The 20700-nt window shown below is 41.9% G+C and overlaps 2 protein-coding genes across 2 annotated transcripts in view; both read left to right on the top strand.

Moving 5' to 3' along the window:
- The window catches only part of LOC115766867 (potassium voltage-gated channel protein Shaker), a 121915-nt gene that overhangs the window by 24186 nt on the left and 77029 nt on the right, over positions 1-20700 (top strand). The window lies entirely within an intron of this gene.
- On the top strand, positions 9900-10952 carry LOC115766905 (uncharacterized protein DDB_G0283357; the record flags this gene model as incomplete). The annotated part of the gene is made up of 2 exons (XM_030710983.1): positions 9900-10416; positions 10477-10952. Coding segments are annotated over 2 exons (993 nt in total), but the record flags the coding sequence as incomplete, so codon positions are not given.

Below are 20700 nucleotides of genomic sequence, written 5' to 3'. Positions count from 1 at the left end.
TATTGGAATAATTGCCAGAAAAGTTTATTCTCATATTGAAAAGCTTTGCTCCTAGTCAGCATATTCCAGCCCAGCTGAACAAATACGATATTCAGCCTGCTGCCGAAGCCCGTATCGGTCTGCTTTATCGTATGTCTCCTATAGGCACAATTGTGTATTCTGTTAGAGTATTTCCTCTTCGGCTTGCCGCACGTTGTCTTTTTTTTCTGCTTGTTCGTTTGTGTTTTCTTTTCTTTTTGCACTCTCCATATTTTCATTTGATTTCACATTTTAATTATGCTTTTATCGTTTAATTATCGTATTAAAACTGTTTACTAAAGTTAGCAGCTGTCTGGAACTGAAATAAACCGTTAGATTGTCTACTTGTTTTTGCCCCAAACATTTAATTGCCGTTGGGTTTATTACGCATACGTCATGTGGCTCGATCGCCCAAATTTCATAACATTTCGTTGGAAATATTCAAAAATCTATAAAAATATCAATAAAAATATAAAATTCAACAACAACAATAAACCCAAAAAGCATAATTTATGAGCGTGTAAACACTTGGCAAAAGTATTTTGTTTAAAGCACTTGAGATTATGCTCGAAAAGAAAAAACTTTGCAGCGGCTGAGTTTCGTCAAAATTGGCTGAGATTGACTGTGGCTAAATTAAATTTGATTGGGTTAGGTTAGGTTAGGCGGGTCAGGGAATTGCGTCGAGTGGGGTTAAGTTAAATCTGATTAGATGCGATTGACTTGGGCCAGACTAACTGAGTTTATGTGGGGTTAGGTCGCGTTAGGTTGGGTTAGATTTGATTAGAATTTATAAGGTTAACTTGGGCTGGGCCATTTAAGGTCAGATTGGCTTAAGTTAATACGGATTAGGGTAGCTCACACTAAAGGCAAGTCGATAGAGAGATTAAAGATGAGCTCAGTTAGAGTGAGGTTAAGTTCGTATAGCTTAACTGATATTAAGTTAGGTTAGTTTGAATGAAGATAGGTTATGTAAGGGTAGGTGGGATTAGGATTAGGATTATATTATGCTATATTAGCACGGCATTTAATGATAGATCTGATAGATATAAAAAATCATAAAAGATTTTGTTGAAGGTGGATCTGATAGGTCAGATACGATTTTGCTAGGGTGGCTCACTCTAAAGTCAAATTTATACAGAAATGTAAGGTTAGGTTAGGTAGAGTGAGGTTAAGTTAGTTTAGCTTAACTGAGAATAAGTTAGGTGTGGTAAGGTAAGGTTAGGTTAGCTTATGTGAGGCTAGGTATAATTGATTTGGATAATATTATGTCATATTGAATAACGTTAGATTGCGTTAGGCTAGGCTACGGCAATTAATGTTAGCTGAGATTAGATACAATTTTGCTCCTCTTTTCTTTTTTCCTTTTTTCAGGTAAAGAAGGTCTAGGCTGACCTGCTCTTTCCTGTAACCTCTTAAAGTTTTGGGGAAAATGTATTTGTTTTACTTGATATTATATATGTCGCTTTTTAAAGCTCTTAAATGGTTAAATATTTTCTAGCAGCTTGGTCTTGAGAGTCGAGCACCTCAATTCAGTTTCCCAGGCGTTGATTGCCAATGGACATCTTAAAGCTATGCTATAAATCAAGCTCTTCAATTGAAAATGCCTCAAATGAACTTTGATGCAGAGCTCGGGGTGTCGCATAAGCGGAACCCTTATATCATGATGGTGAGCAGCACATTTGCCGCATTTTTCTGTTTGAGCGTTGCATGCCTCATGCCGCACGTTCCACACAGGCGAAGACGCCTTAATTTTTGTTGCTTTCTTTTGTGCCAATTGTTGCACCAAGAACAAAAATGATAAGCAATGACCTGTGTGCAACAATGTGCGTGCGTGTGTGTGTGTGTGTGTGCGCGTGTGTGTGTTTTGCTCACAGTTATGTTTTGCCACTTGTCACCATCGATTGCCACTCGCAGCCAATTAACGCTGCCTCCGCATAAGGCTAGTTGTGCATTCTTGCTGCCCAGCTGGTCTTTTGTTTTGGGGGCTGGTTAAGGGCGCGGGGGGCGTGGTGGGCTGATGCATATTGCGACCGATTATTAGGCACCAGTCAGCGGCAAAGCGTTCAGCCTTGAGGGCAGCTTAGAAACAAAAAAAAAGCTAACAAGCGCGCAAGCTTGTCGCTCGAGTTAAAGCCCCAAAGAGAGCCCCTGGACTAGAACTGAACCCCCTTGACTATACTCTTGTTAGAGGGTATTATGCTTCTGTCACAACATGTGTATCGACTAAAAGAACACGTCATATTTGGCTGATCTGCATAAACAGTCGACTCGAATGATATGGCCAGATGCGTCTGTCTCGCGGCTGCAGGTGGATTCTGCCAGATCGGGCTTTAGTATCATATGGATGCCAAGGGTATGTTCTTTGGGTATATTGATCAGATTTGCCATTTGGCTATTTAGATATTAGTAAAGTCTTAGGGACTTATTGGTCTATTCATATCCACAGCTCTCTAGGCAGAATTCAATTCATCAATTGGTTTCTTCCATTTCTCAAGATATCTGAAAGAAAATCAACATTTGCCAGCCTTTTCATCATATTCTCCCGCATTAAATCGGTTAAATCTATCTATATCTGTATCTTATATATTGAAAAGGTCTTTTGTGGTAAAGCAGTGTATTTTATCTTCGGTGTGTCACACTTAGCTTTATTCTTGTTGCTTTGTTTGGCTTTTGCTGTTTACGCACTTGGTCAGCTGTGCATTCATATTTCTTGAGATTACGCATTCGCCCTCTCTGCCGCTCTCTCCCTCCCTACCCCTTTCTTTCACTCTGTCACTCTCTCTCTCTCTCTCTCTCTCTCTCGTATCGCCTGCTGGCTCTCCTTAGCCGCCTTGGTCCCACCCACTTCCGGCAAAGACAAGACTTGTCAATTGAATTAGAAAACGCAAAAAACATTGCCACCGATCGTTGGGTCGCTGAGCCAAGTGACGCTCCCGGCTGCCCCAAGCCTCAAGCCGCAAACTGTTAGCCTCTGCCCCGGCACAAAATCAAAGCCGCAGTCGCAGTCGGACCCGGATTCGCTGCCGTCTTTTGCCACACTTTAAAGTGACGCGCGCGTCCGTTCACATCGACTGCTGTTGTTGTAATCGCGGTGCGGGGCACAGAGAGAAACTACAAAACTGGTGTCGGGAATAATGCACGCGGCGCCTACGGTGCGTTCGCCAGCTGAGATGCGTCACAAGAAGAAGAGGTAGTCCAACAACCAGTTCCGGAACCAGTTCCAAGCTCAGCCAGAAAAGCATGTGTGCCAAATTAGTCACAAAGTCACATAGAAAAGAATGAGTGCGAGCAGCGCGAGAGACAAAACTCGATAGTTTTTTTTTTTTTGTTTATTTTGTTTATTGTTAAATTTTGTCTTGTTGTCTTTAATTTTTTTTGCATGTGTGTTGCTTTGTGTGTGACCAACCCATCGATCGGGCAAGCAGGCAAAAGCAGTTTGTCATGCAGGATAACTACAAAATGATGTAAATATATCGATAAATTATTTAACTCAAACAAAAACTCAACAACCCAAAGTGCTGTTCGAACTTGTTAGCTGGCAATAGCAGAGTTTTAATAAACATTAATCAAACGCCGAGCAAATTGCTCTGATCGTAATTAAATCAACAATCGATGAGTTTTATCGATACTTTTTGTAGATACAGTATCGATAGTTTGTGTTTATTATTATGCAGGCATTTCAAAAGTATTTAAATACAAATAAATAAAAGTAAAATAAAAAGTAAAAATCGTAATATATTTGTTGCTTATAATAATAACTTTATTAATAAGAATATAAAAAATAATAAACAATAAATTGAACGACAGTTCGAACAGTGCTTTGGGTATGTAGACAACGCTCGGCAATTAACTTTTGGCTGTAGCTGTAAGTGTAACTATGCTCGCTGAAGTTGTCTGAAAGTGGCTGCCGGAAATGTCGGGCGGCACGAAAGAATTCCATCAAGTGGTGCTGCATATTGCAGTTGGCTCAACAAATAGCCCGACAAAGGCGAGGGCCTTTTTCTCTTTCGAGGGGGCGTCCGGCGTGCCCATAAATCACAAATAGCTCAAGTATTTGTCCAGGCAATGTGTTGTTTTTCTTTTTATTTTTTTATTTTATACTTTGACTTTGTTTTGGCAGCGCCTAACGAACAATTTTTTAATTGATTTGCTCGTGTTTTTCGCCTTCACCGTGGCCATGACCAGCTAGCCGACAACCGACAGCCGAGTGCCCCGCCCCAGCGCCCCTTATATTGCTTTTTTTTATGGAGCACACACAACTGCTGTGTGTGTGTGTGTGGGGAATGGCGGGGGGAGGTTTCTAAAAGACGCCATCAATTTTGTTATTTTTAGCAAGAAAATCGTTTTGCCATTGTGTGTGCCTTAGACAAGAGCAAAAGCGTCAAGGGAGTGTAATGGAGAGAGGGTGGGCGGTTCGGTTGTTGTGCCAGCAGTTATGTGCTCGTTGCACAGTGGTGTAGGTGGTGTAGGCGGTGAGGGGGTGAGGGGTGCAGAGGCTGCTCCTGCTGCCGCTTGCTGTTTGTGTATGTCAAATGCAAAGCGTCATCCAGAGCTGCAGCTGGAGTCCATGTTGATGTGACAGCCTCCCAGCGGTAGACTAAGCGCCAGGCTGCGGTGGGTGGAGGAGGGGGGATATGTTAAACGGGGGTGCAAGAAGAGACGGGCAGGCGCTTTGAATTTATTTGTTTGTTTGCCTGACATTTGCTCTAGGCTCTGCATGGAGAGCATTTAGCGCAAGGGTTGGGGTGGGGTGTAGAGCGGGGATTGGGGTGTAGAGGGGTGGGGGGGTGCACCAGCGATTTATTTGTCCCATTTGCTGTTGTGGCAACGCTGACAAACAAAAATTTGATCAATATTTTTGCTGCCGCTCTCTCTCTCTCTCTCACTTTCTCACTCTCACTCTCTTACTCTCTGCCCGCTCTGTTGCCTTTTCTCGCAAGTCCGCCTCACAGTACCGCCCCGCTCCAACCCTCGCCCACAGAAGCGGGTCGCATATTCCACGTGCCGTGACTGCTGGCAGGTTGCTTATTAGCCATGAAGGTTGCCGCAAATGCAAAGCGAACCAGCACGGCAAAAAAATAATAATAAAAATAAAAAAAAAAAAAAAAAAAAGAAAAGGTATCAAAAACATATTTATATATGGAAAAACTCTTTGCTATGACCCCGGCAATTTGCTTGGCAGGCAAGCCAGAAAGCACAAACAGATATTATTTGCCTTTTTGCATATGATCCAAACACGTTTCGTGCCACTCTCTCGCTTTGTCGCGCACTTCCCGCCATTTGGCCAACTTTTGCTGCGGCCCACGTTGCGTATGCGTCACATCAGCTCATCAAATTGCGCATGCGACGCGTTGGCCCACACATATACCATGTCATCTTTAATTGTGTTCTGATTAATATATATTTGAAATATTTATGTTTATCTATTTGAATTTATACTGGAACTGCACCCAATATGAGACTTAAGGCTGTCAACCGAGCTGAAGCACGGAAATGCAAATTTGCTTTTACTTCAAATTGAATCATTGAATACTTATAAAGCTCAAAGTAACAGCCCAAGCTAAGCTTAGCTTAGGCTAACCATATAATTATTTAACAAAACAAAACAAAATATTTGTCTAAAAATAACTCGCATGCATCTAACCCCAGATGATAGAGATAGATGTAGAGTTCCAATTTGGAGGGGGTCTGGACATACAAAGATATCAAACCTGATTTGGCATAATGGATGTGCAGCAAAAAATGAATCAAATAGCATATTTCGCCATACAAATACTCATTTGTCGATCGATTCTATATAATATAGAAGTGCGATCTTGACAAGACTTGGCACATATATAAATATAAATAGTAAATGCCAAGGTTGATCAACATATCTCGATAAAGGAAAAAGTTGTTCCATAAGAACTTCATTTTCGACCGATCGTTTTAATGACAGCTTCATGATAAAGTAGTCCGATGTTGATGGGGATCATGCTGATAGCGATAAATGCCAAGTTTGCTCAAGATATCTTCCTAAAAACAAACAAATTGTGCATTTAAGAAACTTCTATGACATTTTAATTACAAGGAAATAATTGATCGAAAACTTGGTTGTGGTTGGAACTTTTTCAACGATCGTTCCTAATCCAGCTATATGATAAAGTTCTCCGATCTGGTTGGTTCTGATATATGTATTGCCTGCAACAGAAAGATGCAGTTAAGCAAAGTCTCAAAATAGTTGAGAGATAAGTTTGCATTGAAGCGGACGGACGGACATTTATTTATTTATTTACTTATTTATTTAATTATTAATGTTCGACAAAAACGAGTGTCGTCCTAATTATTTATGACAACAAATTATAAAAATTAAATGCTTAAAGCCCAATTAGAATAGTCAATTTTCTAATAGCATCAACGACACGACGAAAGTGTTGTATTTGCACTTCCGTCCAGCTTTGCCCCTTTTTACAGCTAATTTTGCCAGCTGAGACACAGACATGGCTTTAACGTCTCTGCTGTTGATGCTGATCTAGCATATATATATATATATATATATATATACTTTATATATATATATACTTTATGGGCCCGGAGATGTCTCCTTCTATGCATTACGCATTTCATATCAAAATTTTAATACCCTCTACAGGGCCATAAAAAGTGCTATTAATTTTGAACCGGCGACTGCTCGCTGGTTAGTCACATGCGTAAATCAGACGTTTATGGTCGCTTTATGTCTTGAAGCTTTTCATGCGAGCATTTAGCTCCATTTGAAGGTTGAACTGCTGTCTTAATGCTGCCTCAATTCTTTAATAAGTCAGTCAGTCTGTCGGATCAACAGTTTTGTATATATCAATTATATATTGGAGCAAGGCGTTTGCCAATTGTTATTTAAGACTTGCAATATGGCAGAGTTAACTGGTTATGCCGTTCTTTTGTATACATAATGGGGCTAAAGCTGGCCATGTGGCGTCTCACTGTCAACAACAGCAGAAACAGCAGCAGCAGCGATTGTTGTTGACAATGTTGCAGATGTTGTTGATGTGACCTGCCGCAGCAGCAGCAGCAGCAGCAGCAGCAGCAGTTGCAGTTGTGTAAGCGACTGCTTTATGGCAGCAGCAGCTGCTGCTCACACACACACAAGTGTATTAATCACACACACATTTAAAGCAAAAACTGTTACGAAATCAAAAGCAAGAAATAAAAAAGAGCAACTGCTGTGACGAGGACGAAGACGAGAACGAGAACGTGGACATGGATGTGGATGTGGACGAGGACAAGAGCTATGAAAAGCAGGCGGAACAGCCGCACGATTCTCGCTAAATCCGAATTGAAATGTTGCCGCCTCGGCTGGCATTCACAACAACAACACAATAAACTAGCACCAACAACAGCACCAACAATAATACATTAGTTACATTTACAGTTTTGTCAGAGTTCACGAGTTGCCAGCCGATGAGTAGCCGAGTTGAGTTAAAGTCGAGTGTGTGTGTGTGTGTGTGTGTTGTTGCTGCAACGGGGCATTTAGTTAAGTTAGCCATGAAGTGAACTCAACTGAACCGAAACACTCCCGAAATTGAGCCCGAACACGGCAACAACTACAACCAAGCGAGTGTGTGTGCCGTGTGTGTAGTGTGTATGTGTGTGTGCTTCAAGTGGTTTTGTCTGCGCTGGCTTTTGGCTTTAGATTTCTGGCCAATTGTTTGGCATTTTTTGAAGAAGTCGCAACGCCAGCAGACAGCGCGAGTCTGGCCCCAGTCTCAGGACTCGACATCCAGTTCGAGTTAGCCAACTCGTCGGCCCAGTTAACAGCGCGACGACTTCGTGCGTGTGCGTCTGTCTGCCTCTCGCTCGCACTCACTCGCTCTCTCTCTCTCTCTCTCTCTCGCTCTCACACACACACATACACACACTCGCGCCAGCGACTTCGTTGTTGCTGCTGCGGCTGCGGCTGCGACTGCGACTGTTGGCGCTGTGGCATTGTCAACAACGCGCCGCAGAGTTCATACAATTGTGGCACGCGGCGCGTTAAGCACGTGGCTCTGACTGATAACAGTAGTGTGTGGCCGTAGCAGCGGCCGTGTGGCAAGCGAGTGTGGCAGCTAAGCGAGCAACGAACAGTGCAGTGCGATCCGCGATACGTTCAGTCTTCTTCTCGCTTCTTTTTTTTGGCAATTTTTTCCTAAGCAACTAGCAAGTGCTTGTGTGTGTGTGTGTGTTATGTGCGTGTGAGTGTGTGTGGCAAGCCTTATCAATGCACTACCCAACACTGTGATAAACAAGTGGCCTATCACCAAACGAAATTTTTTTCTTTTTGCTTTCTTTAAATGTGCAATATGTGAAAAATGCAGTGAAATATGCATGAACACTCATGTGTGTGCCAGCGCAGCTTCAAACAATATTAATTGACAATAAGTCTGCTTAAAAATAAAATAATTATTTTTAATAATAAAAAAATACAAATTTAATTAAATAACAATTAATGCACAATTTTAAAAGCTTAAAAATAAATAATTAAAAATTATATCAACATTTTGCTAAAAATGAAAATATAGCAAATTTAATAATAATTAAAAACTTAAAAAAATTTAATCAAAAGTAAATAAGCAAGGCATAAATAATAATTCAAACAATTTTACAAAAGTTTTTTAAAGTGTGCGAAATTAATTACAAGCTCGAAAGAGATAAAACATTTTAAAGCAAACATTAAATACTAAATGAGACAATTTTAAAAACTTAATAAAATTAATCATCATTGAATAAAAATTAAAAAAAAATAAAATAAAATAAAATAAAAGTAGGAAATCTTAAATGAGCCGCGAAATATCTGAAACAAAATTTAGCAAAAAATTTATAAATTAATTATAAATTAAATAATTATCACTTTCTCTGAATATATATATTTCAAATATAATAAAAACAATTCAATACAAAATGTGCACTTCAAAATATCTAATTCAAACAAATTTATAAAAATTACTTTTTTGCTAAATATATAAATAAATGATATGATAAAACAACTTAATAAACAATATGCACTTAAAACAAAAAATAAACAAATTGAATCAAAAATGTTTAAATTTAACAAACTAATAAAGAAAAATGTTTGAACATATAATTAAATGAAATGATAAAAATAAATTAAATAAAAAATTTCCACTAAAAAATTAAAATATAATATCAAAAAATTATTAAAAAGTTATTTAAGCAAGAGACGCTAAAAAACTCAAGACTAATTCAAGAATATTAAAATAAAAATAATAAAAACTTTAAATTAAATTAAAAAGAAAAGTGCACAAAGTAACAAACGAAGAATTTATTGTCAACTTATAAATAAAAACTAAACAAAAGATATTATCAACTTTTAAATATAAAAAATAAATAATAGCGACGAAATATTTAAGCAATTTATAAACATTTTGGAAGCACTTAAAAAAACTAGATATTGCTTTTAATTGTTTTGAAAGGCAATTCGTACACCGCGAGAAAAACACGCTCAATATCAATAATTATAAACAAAAAAAAAAGTTCAAAATTTTGCATCAATTGGTTTCAACAAACGCACAACAATGAGTGCAACAAATGGCAGCAACAACAACAATAACAACAGCAGCAGCAGCAACAGCAACAGCAATGGCAACAGCAATGGCAATGAGCGCGAACGGGAGCAACAGCCGCGACCAACAGCAACAGCAACGGCACCAGCAACCAGCAGCAACAGTCGTCAATTTGTTGACATTGCAACAGCGACAACAACAACAACAACAACAGCAGCTGCAGCACGGCCCGCTACAGCGCCAGAGCGCAGCCGAAGCAGCAGCAGCAACAACAACAATAACAACAACATTAGCCTGCCGCTGAGCAGCAGCAGCCAGCACAACAAGAACAACAACAACAGCAATCAGCAACACCAGCCCAGCAACAACAATCACAACAACAGCGAGAGCAGCAACAGCAGCAGCCTTGTGGTCAGCGGCATTGCTGCCACTGGCAACAGCAACAGCAGCAGCAGCAGCAATCAAACGGCTGCAACAATAACACAGAGCAGCAGCAACAACAATCACATCTATGTGAATCCGCACAGCTATGACAGCAACAGCACCACCGGCACCGGCACCGGCAGCGGCAACATTAGCGGCTCTACGGCGATCATGTTGCCGCTGCCGTTGACCTTGCAACTGTTGCCCGACAGCAATCAGAGCAGCAGCAATGGCTTTAGCCTGGGCGCCATCAGTCGGCCGGGCACGACGTCAACGCTCAGCACGCTGAATACATATCTGTTTCCGTGTGGTGCCGACTCGGCCGGCACCATCGGTGGGGGCACCTTCAACGGCAGCGCCAGCTGTGATCTTGACAGCAACTTTAGTCAAATGGTTGCCGGCGGCGGCAGCGAGGCGGGCAGCTCATCCACGCACAGTCCCTGCCCGCTGCCCTTTGGGGCTGGCATCGGCGGCATCGGTGGTGGGGCTGGTGCAGCAGCAGCTGCTGGTGGTGGTCTGGGACTCGCTGTCAACTTTGGCGGCTTCATCAATAAGCGGCGCATACGCAAATTGTTCGGCGTTGGCGGAGCATCCAATGGCGATGGCTTTGGGCCCTATGGCGCAGCGCTGCGGCGGCGCAGCTCGCACCTGGTGCAGTTCCACAAGAAGAAGCAACAGCTGGAGCAATTGGAGCAGCAGCAGCGCATTGCGACAGTTGCCTCGGCGAATGCTGCCTTTTTGGAGCGCCGGGAGCAGCAACAGTTGCAGCAACAGCAGCTGCAGCAGCAGTTGCAGCTGCAACAGCCGGCAATGCTGCAGCTGCAACAGCAGCCGGAAAAGAAGAAGAAAAAGAAGCCACCCGGACCGCCGGCCCAGGTGCGGCAACAGGCATCACGCACCATGGACGATCCACTAATGAATCGGCCGCGCAAGAGCCCGCCGCAGGCCAACAAGAAGAAGGACAAGGAGCGCGACAAGGACAGAGACAGGGACAAGTACAAGGACTATGGCTATGAGAAGTACCCAAAAGCACAAATATATTAGATAACCAAAACAAAATAAAAAAAAACGAAAGACACCTGCCAATTAGCCAGCTGATATATATGTATCTATTGTGCAAATTTTTGGTTTGGTTTCAAGTTTCTCTCTTTGTTGGCTTTTGTGCGACTTTTCATTTCCATTTTTCTTTTTCGGTCTCTTTGGTTCGCAACAATTTGAATAAATGTTCTTCCAAAGCATATCCAATGCGTTTTTCTTTGCTATTTTTTTTTTGTGTACATCTTCTTCCGGCTTTAGCTTGAGCTTCTACTCAGCCCGCGCGCATTCAACACAATTATGAAATATCATCTTAACTTAAACAAGAAAATAATTTGGCTTTGCACAGCTTTTCTATAGAGTTTGTAGTTCTGCTTTGCAAATACATGTGCTTATATTGCAATTAAGAGTTTATTGACAGCGATTAGAGCTGAAACGGTATGATTCGAACCAGCTTGCTGCTTTGGCGTTTTGGTTCGTGAACCTGCTTTAGCACAGACATGCGACCAGGCTTTGGTTCAAGCCTGGGCTTTTCATATATTTTCACATAATTTTAAGACAAATATATTCTCTTTACCCATATTGGGATTCAAGTAAATGGCTGGGGCTCAATTTTGTGCGGAAAAGGGTTGTATGAAAGTTTTTGTTTACGCTGCGAACGGTTTCCGAATCAGTTTCAAATATCCTTGTGATAATGATACGTGTTTCACTTTTTGATACACCGAAATGAACGAAAGTTTATTTTTCGGCTTCGAAACTCTGAACACACGACGAAGTTGGGCGGAAAGTGTTGATGCCAACTTTTTTCTTTAACTGTCTATGTAAAATATAAGTTTGGTCTTGGAATTTAAGATAGTATGGGTGGATTTAAAGTGTCTACGGGTGGGAAAATTGAAGATGGTAAACTCTTCTTTGACTAATATAAAATATCTGAAAAACCAACTCAGAGATCTCCATAAATTTTATTACGCAAATGCTTCGATAGTTGAACAACATAAAGAACTTTGTATACTCTCACCGAACGAGTCTGTTTTGGGTGCAGCTCTTTACTCTCAATGGGGGCATTAACAGTTTGAGCAGCCGGACAACGTGGCGTATGCGTAATGGCAGCGACGGGTTCAACATGCCAAGACCGGAGTCAATGCCCTGTCGCACTGAGACAACGACTCCAAAATGGCCAGTCACTTCCGCCTAATGCCAGTCAGTATTTTTTTTCTCCTGCTTCTTCTTCTACTGCTTGTTTTGCCTCTGACTCTTTGCTCGTTGCTTTTTAGCCAGATTTTGCAGACGGCGCCGTCGGCGTCGCCAAAACTCGCAAAATCGCACAAATTTCCAATTCGTTGCCAGAGTCAGCAGCACAAATAAAATGAATGTGCGTAGTCATCTGTGCGACTAACTGGAGCCGGCATAACTCAAAAGCACACACACATGCAAACACACACACACACACGCACACACACATACACGAAGACAGACACGTGCACAAGCTGTTGGGAAATGCTTCATTACGCATACGCCGTGTTGCATAAGACGAATAATTGTAATTAATATGCATAAATATGTGCGCGTATATATGTGTGTGTGTGTGTGTGTGTGTGTTTGTGTTTGTGTTTGTGCGTGTGAGCGCGCACTTGAGCACGTGATTGTGTGCGTGTGTGCGTGCCATAAGTGCTCAAGGTCAAAGTCATATGCCCACAGAGCACAGGTGCAAATTGTTTTAATGTAATTTGAAGGCTGTCCCAAAAAAATTGTGTTCATTTAATCTATTCCTCAACTAAGACTCGGAGTTTTTCCGAGCTTCGAAGCCAATTAAGAATTGTGCAATATGTTATTTAGATATTTTATAAACTTGTATTATGCATTTGCTTTTTATATTTAAAACATCAAAGCTGTTTGAGAAATCGTTCAAAGGCTTTACAGGCTAGTGCCCGACTAGGGGATACCCTGAACCTTCTTCTACCGACAACAAATGCAGCTCAGCTCAGACCGTACCTAGAAAATAAAATATACTTGATCTGTATTTACTATTCTCGAGGCTACATATCAAATTTGGTGAGTCGAGCCCTTAAAACCCAAGAGATCTGCTCAAGAAACAGAATTTCTACATCGACTTGAATCAATTGCTAGAAAACGGAGCAAGTTATCGATTATTGGAACTCTTACTGCTCGGGCACTAGGGAGACCTTTATTCAATTCTCAGCTCTTAGAGGCTCTGAGATCGATGCTTTCATACTTATGGACAGACAGACGGACATCATCGACTCGGCTCTTGATTCTGACCAAGAATATATACACTCTTTTGGGTCGGATATGCCTTATTCTGCTTGTTACATACATATGCACAAAACTAATATACCCTTTTAGTTCATTCAATGGGGACAGAGATAAAAATAAAGGGGAATGAAAATCAAATACCCTACTACGTACATTTTGCCTGGAAAGCAAATTTAACCCTATATCAAATCATTGTTTCCGATTGTTCCTATGAGAAGCATGTGATATTGATGCAGAAGCAACCTGCCTTATCAACCCGACTGCTGATGCCCTTCCAGAGAAGGTGTATTGCTCAGCTCATACGAACTTCTTCTATGCGGTGCACACTGCTTGACAAAATTAACATGCCCTCGCACAAGTGTAAGAAAGTATTCGCACGTTACGTGACAGAAAGGGAATTGGTTTTTTGCCTGCATAGAATGTATTTTTGTAACAGCTGAAATAAAGCTACTCCAAATGCATAATTGTGTCGTGATTTGTTTTTTTTCTTTTTGTTTATTATTTTTGGTTTTTTGTTGTAGCCCCAAAACTGTGCTTCACGTGCCTAACGTTTCGTGACATATTTTTGTGTTCATATTTTACTCGTGATTTTTTTTTGGCTTACATCAATTTGTTATTTTGTTCAAATGTCAAAAAACATTTGATACGCGATTCTAATGTTGCAGTAATTTGTTTAATAATTTAATGTATTATTAAGCTAGATTTTTAAGTTGGGGGAAACTGTTCTGGTTTTAAGGTTCAGGTAAACACGGATATAGGTAATGCTTAAGAATTTAAGCGAGCTTTCACTGCAATAATTGCTATCGATTGTGTTAATGTTATTGAAGTTTTTATTTGCATGCCCTTCTAGAGGGTATTATCATTTTTTCAGCAAACATGTAACACATAGAAGACGATATTTCCCGCCCATATATTCTTTATTCTTTCTTCTTGAGCTGTCGGTTCTATATAGCCAGATGCGTATGGAGCTCAGTTCTGTTTCAGACCCGATCGAAGTACTGTATCATATAGCATACCATCAAAAGAGTGTGTCAAAAAAATGAGTTCTTGTTTCTCCATAAATCTTGACCAGAGTCAACAATTAGGTGCTTCACCATTTGAAAAATCCTAACTCCCATGCTCAATCGATTGGCAATAAAGCATTGTTCAGTCGAATCTCTTGAAAGTGTATTCAATCTGCGACATGCCAAAGTTGTCTCATTTTCCTTGTTATTACCCAAGCTGCTGGGCAAAGGCTTTCCCTTTACATACTCACCCGAAGCCTGCCCTGCCCTGCCTGCCGTTTTTCCTGTCGATTTTTAGCATTTTCTCTTGCAATAAGTTTCCCTAACTTTTCATCCGGCAGCTGAATTCGATTTTCGCATTAAGCGAAATAATTTGCCTCGTTGCGGCGTTGAATGCCATTTTCTTGGCCATTTTCCTGCGCTTTTCTACGCATGTATATGCATGTGTGCGTGTGTGTGTGTGTGTGTACATATTTTCTTTTTAATGCTATGTAGCTTATTTCGTATTTATGTAATGTGGCACACGAGCGACAACAGCAACAACAGCAACAAAATTGTAGAGCTGAGCAAAAGAAATAAAATGAAAATAAATGGAAAATATTGCGAGAAAATTGCTTTAATATGCCTTGCGTGTGCATGTGTGTGTGTGTGTGTGTGTTGTGTGTTGCCTTTGTGTTGTGTGTCGCGTGTGTTGTTTGCCCTTTGCATTGTGTATATGTTTTTGTTGTTGTTGTTGTTGTTGTTGTAGCTGCTTTGTTTTTGCGCGTTTCTTGGCCGCTTCCGTTGCTGCCATTTGATTTGGCCAACCAGAATTTATGTCAATGCCACAGCAACAACAACGGCAACAACAGCAACAACAACAATAATAACAACAGCCGGCAACCAACAATAGCTAACATATCACGTGTGTGTGTGTGTGTGTGCAGACATGCAAAACAAAGTCAAACTCCGAATTGTGTTTCGCGTCTGGCGAACATTACTCTGTAGTTTAAGTTAATTGGCAACGCCAACACAGCCAGCTACGCCTACAACGCCCACACACATACAGGGGCAGAGCAAAGGGTACGTCGGTCCGCGAGGAGGGGAGGGGGGGGGGGGCTGTTGCTGCTGACCCCCGGCAAACTTCAGGCGACAAAGAATCCGAAAAAAAGAGAAAGAGAAAACCATGCGACGCGACTTGAAGCCGCCATTTGAATGGCCCGGCAACTCATACGCCCACCGCGACCTCGCCCATTTGTTGTGGGGAGTAGTGGGCGGGCCTGGGCTGGGTGGGTTCTGTGTGTTGGTTGTGGGGCAGCGGCAACATGGGCCAAGTGCCCTTGATTTGTGTGCACGGCATGTGGCGGCGTGTTGACTATTTGCATTGCATGTCAGCGGCGCAGCGTGTGTGCCATTATGAGTGTGTGCCACTGTGTGTGTGTGTGTGTGTGTGTGCGAGTATGCAATAGAGTGCTTATGTGTGCGTGAGTGTGTCCATGTGTATGTCCAATAATTTCGTAACATGGCCTTTGTGGCGATCTTTGTGGTGCGATAAGCAGCAAAGCCAAGCTAAAACAAAACAAAAAAAAAACAAATGCAACTGAATGACCGACTAAGAGATACCCTGTTAGACTGCGCAGCCAGCCTCAGCTGAGCTTCAAGCCAACCAGCTCTAGCTCCCAACTTGACTGTTTATATTTTATAATATATAATATTATATATATACTATTATGTCCGCCGAATTCAGCATCAATTTCCCAACTAAAACAATCGAATAGCTATCAACAATCAAAGCTTATATGGACCACAACAAAAGCTGTGTTTTACAGGGTATTAAAAGCGGCTCAAAAAAAGAAATTTCAACGCCCAGTCGCAACTTTATTTTGCACTTTGTAGCTGTTGGCTAATTACATGCGAAGAGTTTGGGTTGTTTGGTGGCATTTTCGTGTTTGGGGTGGGGCTGGGCGGGGGGGTGGGTACAATAGGGAATTGCTTTGCTGGAGGCCTTTGGCGAGGTCGCAAGGCAATGTGGGCGTGGCGGTTGCAAGTGCACAGCCAACTCCCCAGGCCCCATCCCATGCCACAGTTGGCAGCTAATTTGCATTTTTCAACGCCTCGAAGCTCTATCAATAACACTATCCAACACTTTTTTTTATCGATAAATCGAGGAGAAATTAAAACGAATTTAAGCGGAATTTTTCAGGATTTGCGGGCACATCGTTTATTAAATTAAATTTATTAACTATTTATCAGTATTCTCTAAAGTTTAGAAAAACTATTTAACAAATCTATACTTAAATCGATTATCGATTATTTAACGATTTTGCAACATTTATAACTAAAAATTATAACAAAATAACATAATTAATGCACAAGCTTTACGAAATAGTTAAAGAGCATTTCATATGCATGCTCTTAAACAAGACGATTCGATTAGTTGGGTTGCTTAACTGACTGACTAACTGATTGATTGACTTACTGACTGACTGACTGCCTTACTGACTGACTCACTGATTGACTGACTGATTGACTGATTGACTTACTGACTCACTGATTGACTGACTGACTGACTGACTGACTGACTGACTGACTGACTGATTGACTGACTGACTGACTGATTGACTGACTGACTGACTGACTGACTGACTGACTGACTGACTTACTGACTGACTCACTGATTGACTCACTGACTGACTGACTGCTTGAATGACTGACTGATTGACTGACTGACTAACTTATTGAAGATAAGCGCACAGAACAAATGGTTAGGCCTAGAAAGCTGAGGTTTGCACTGAAGTTATCCTTACGCTAGTGCGTTTCATAAATTTTAGCTGGCAGCCAAAGGGAATTGAATTTAAAATGAAAATTATAAAAATTATTCAACGAACACGCTGCCAATTGTATATGCTTTGACTTGGCGATGTTAAAAGTGTATGTGTCTCAGCTGATAGAGCTTCTGGCTGCAAATGAAGGGTTCATAGGTTCGAGCCACACACGCTCTTAGTATTAATAAGAATGCATTTTCTTTTTGCTCTCCGGCAGAACCTTCGAATTTTTTATGCACATTCATTTTGATGCCCTTCAAATTTCATACAGATCGGACTACAAACACCGAAGTTATTTCAGAACACATTTCGCATAGTGTGAAACTGAAAGAAATGCACAGCATGTGTCTTGCATATGGGTGTGTGTGGGGGTGGGTGTGTGTGTGTGTGAGGGTGTGGTATTGTACATTTTTGCATAGAAAGAAGCTAGAAGCTGTTATGGTAGCTCGTCACCAGGTTCAAGGTATTTCCCAGCTTAGCATTCCCCATCGACATTGAGAGTTGAAACTTCGGCATTTTCCATGCTCTATTTTCTTCATTTTCTTTTGCTTTTCCCTTTTCAAAAATCCCCTCAAATTGTGCCATAGAATTAATGGAAGTACCATCAGCTACAAGCTTGACCACATGCGGATAAAGCCTCGAATATGCACAAAAAAAGAAATAACAAAAATAAATGTTGTTAAAAATAGAATTGCAATTTATTTTAGTTGCATTTATCGAGCGGTTACTGTCAGAGCTAAAAGGAAATTTATATATTTATTTAAAGTACACTCGCCAACAAATTTCAAGCAATTGAATTTACTTAGCGAATGAAATTCCGCCTTCTTGAAAAACTCTTGCAAATTGCACAGTCACGACCTTTGCCAAAAGACGACAATCAAAACTCCAGTTGATGTATTTAATATATGTACATGTGTACATGCATGTGTGTGTGTGTGTGTGTAGCCTTGATTCATTCAGAAATCGTATGCCTTTTTGGGGCATGCAACTGAGCGTGGCTTCAAATTGAGCGAATATGTTGCAAGTATTCGTGGAAGTTTATTTGCAGCGCGCTGAAAAGTATGCTATGAAAATTGTGCCAGGCACTGCAGCAACTCCTGTGCACATGTGTCTGTGTGTGTGTGTGTGTGTGTTTCTGTGTGTGTGTACTGGCTGTGGCTTCAGTTCAAGTGGCAGCAATTAGCTGTTAATAAACCTAACCGCCACATGGCCCAGTCCAGGGCACACAACCCGCCCCCCCTTGGGCCGACCTGACGCTGACTTGGCCTTGAACTCTGGCCGGCACGAAAGCGCGGCAAGCGAATGAAAGTAAAAGTTGCACGTCGCCTGCCACATGCGGCATGCTGCATGAATAATGTGAATATTGCACGTGTGCGTCTGTGTGTGTGTGTGTGTGTGTGTGTGTCTGTGTGCTTGTGTATGTGTTGTCCGCATGCTGCAAAGCCTTTGGGGAAGGTCGCAGCTACTGCAGCGGCAAGCTATTAGCGCACAGCACCAACTTGCCACAGGCAGTGTGGCACAAGCAGCACAGTTGATGAACCTGCTGCTGACGTCAGGCCACGTCTAGCCAATGCCCAAGACATTGGCGCTCACACCTGTGCCGGCAGCTCAGCGTCAGTTGCTTTGCATTTATTTATTGGCCGCTGCGACAAAGTTGCCAAAGAAAAAAAAAAAAGAAGAAATGTTGCTGCCAGTCGACAGGCTGCAGCTCGACAATGTCAGCAGCGATTTATTTGCTGCCCGCCTGCCAGCCTGTCGTTCATCTTTTTTTATTGCCTGACGCTGACTTTTAGCTGTTGTCATTTGGCTGCTGTCGCCGCTGTTGCTGCTGCTGTTGCTGCTGTTGCTGCTGTTGCTGCTGTTGCTGTTGCTGCCGTTGTCATTTATTTGGCGTCACACGATTTTCGCTGCCGTCACGCGAGCAACTCTTCAAATTTCATTAGCTCGCCCGCCTGCTGATTGTCTTTTATTACAGAAAATCACACACACACACGCACGTACACATATTGTGCGGGATAGAATCGACCGCTGCTGGCAACAACAGCAGCAACAACGGCAACAACAGCAACAACAGCAACAACAGCAGCAATTTAAACTTGATTGTCGCTTTTGATGAGCTATCACACACTCACTCTTTCTTCCCCTCTCCCTCCCTATCTCTCTCTCTCTCCTCCCTCACTTTCTCTCTTGCTTTATCTCAAGCTCACATATTCGGGTTTGAAATAAAACTTTTAAATGTGATTGTTTCTTGTTGCTGCTTCTCAACATATGAATTGAGTATGCACAACTAGCAGATACCCTGTAGTCAACTTAAAAGCAAGCACTGCAGTCGGCAGACGCCCTTCTCTGCAGTCGACTTAGTCTGTTGCCAGTTTTATCACAGCTCTTTTATTGTACAGGGGCAGCAGTGGGCGTGGCTACGCCTGTTAAAGAGCTTATTGTGTTCGCAGTTGTAAACAGTTGTCGTAAAGCGGACTATTCATAATAATGTGTATATTTAGTCCGATTATATAACCCGATTTGTTCGTTCAAGTCAACCAGTTCGGATCCTCCAATAGACCCCCTTTCAATTTGTGAGCAGGGTATCAGAAAGGACAACAAAATAATATATGGAACAATAGAACTTACAAATTGAAGCCAAATGCCAACAGGCAAACAATAAGCGCAATGACTAAAGGGCGTGCAACAACAGCAACAATAGCCAAAAAAAAGGTCAACAACAACATCAACAACACCAACAACACCAACAACAGCAGCAACAACAGGAGCAAGAGCAAAAAAAGGCAACAACAGAAACACCAGCAGAGGCAATAGCTGCCAACAACAGCAACAATAAGTGCAAGAAAACTGCAGCAACAGCAACAACAGCAGCAATAACTAGCAACAACAGCAGCTTAAACAACGACAACAACAATAATAGCTGACAATAACAGCAGGAACAGCAACATTAGCAGCAAGAGTAAAGAAATGTCAGCAACACCAACATTGGCCATAAATAGCAACAACAGCAGCAACAACATCAACAATAACAGCAGCAACAACAACAACAACAGCAACTCTTGGCCTGTATAAATAACATTTTTGTTGAGGCGCCTCGTATGACAAAGTGTCCGCCTAAATTGGCGCGACACACACACACACACACAACCTATAGACCTATTGCGCACTCAAGTGGCTGCATTTATTGCTGCTGTTGTTGTTGTTGCTGCCGTTGCTGTTGTTGCTGCCGTTGCTGTTGCTGCTGTTGTTGCTGTTGCTGCAGCTCAAACGCCAAGCGGGGCAGCAACTGCAGCGTCGCAGCTGGCTGCGCTGCGTTTTATAATGGCTTTGTGTGTTGCTGCCGCTGCTGCGGCTGCGGCTGCTGCTGCTGCTGCTGGTGTTGCCTGCGGCCGACGCCTTTCGTCAATTGATGTGCGCCGGGGCCAAAGTTGAGCGGCGGCTGCGTCGGCTTTGCCACTTGCGCTTGCTGTTTTTGTTGCAAGTTGACATTTTTACATGAGCTCGTTGTTGTTGCTGCTGCTGCTGCTGTCCCTTATGATTTTCTTGTTGCTGCGAGCGCCTTTCAGCTGTCAGCCGTCTTTTTTTTTCTGCTTGTGTGCGAGA

Source organism: Drosophila novamexicana, unplaced genomic scaffold (genome assembly GCF_003285875.2).
Source record: "Drosophila novamexicana strain 15010-1031.04,08,12 unplaced genomic scaffold, DnovRS2.1 tig00001270-arrow-arrow-pilon, whole genome shotgun sequence".
In the NCBI taxonomy this organism is placed as follows: Eukaryota; Metazoa; Arthropoda; class Insecta; order Diptera; family Drosophilidae; genus Drosophila; species Drosophila novamexicana.
The sequence above is the reverse complement of the archived record's forward strand: the minus strand, read 5'-3'. Positions and strand labels throughout refer to the sequence as shown.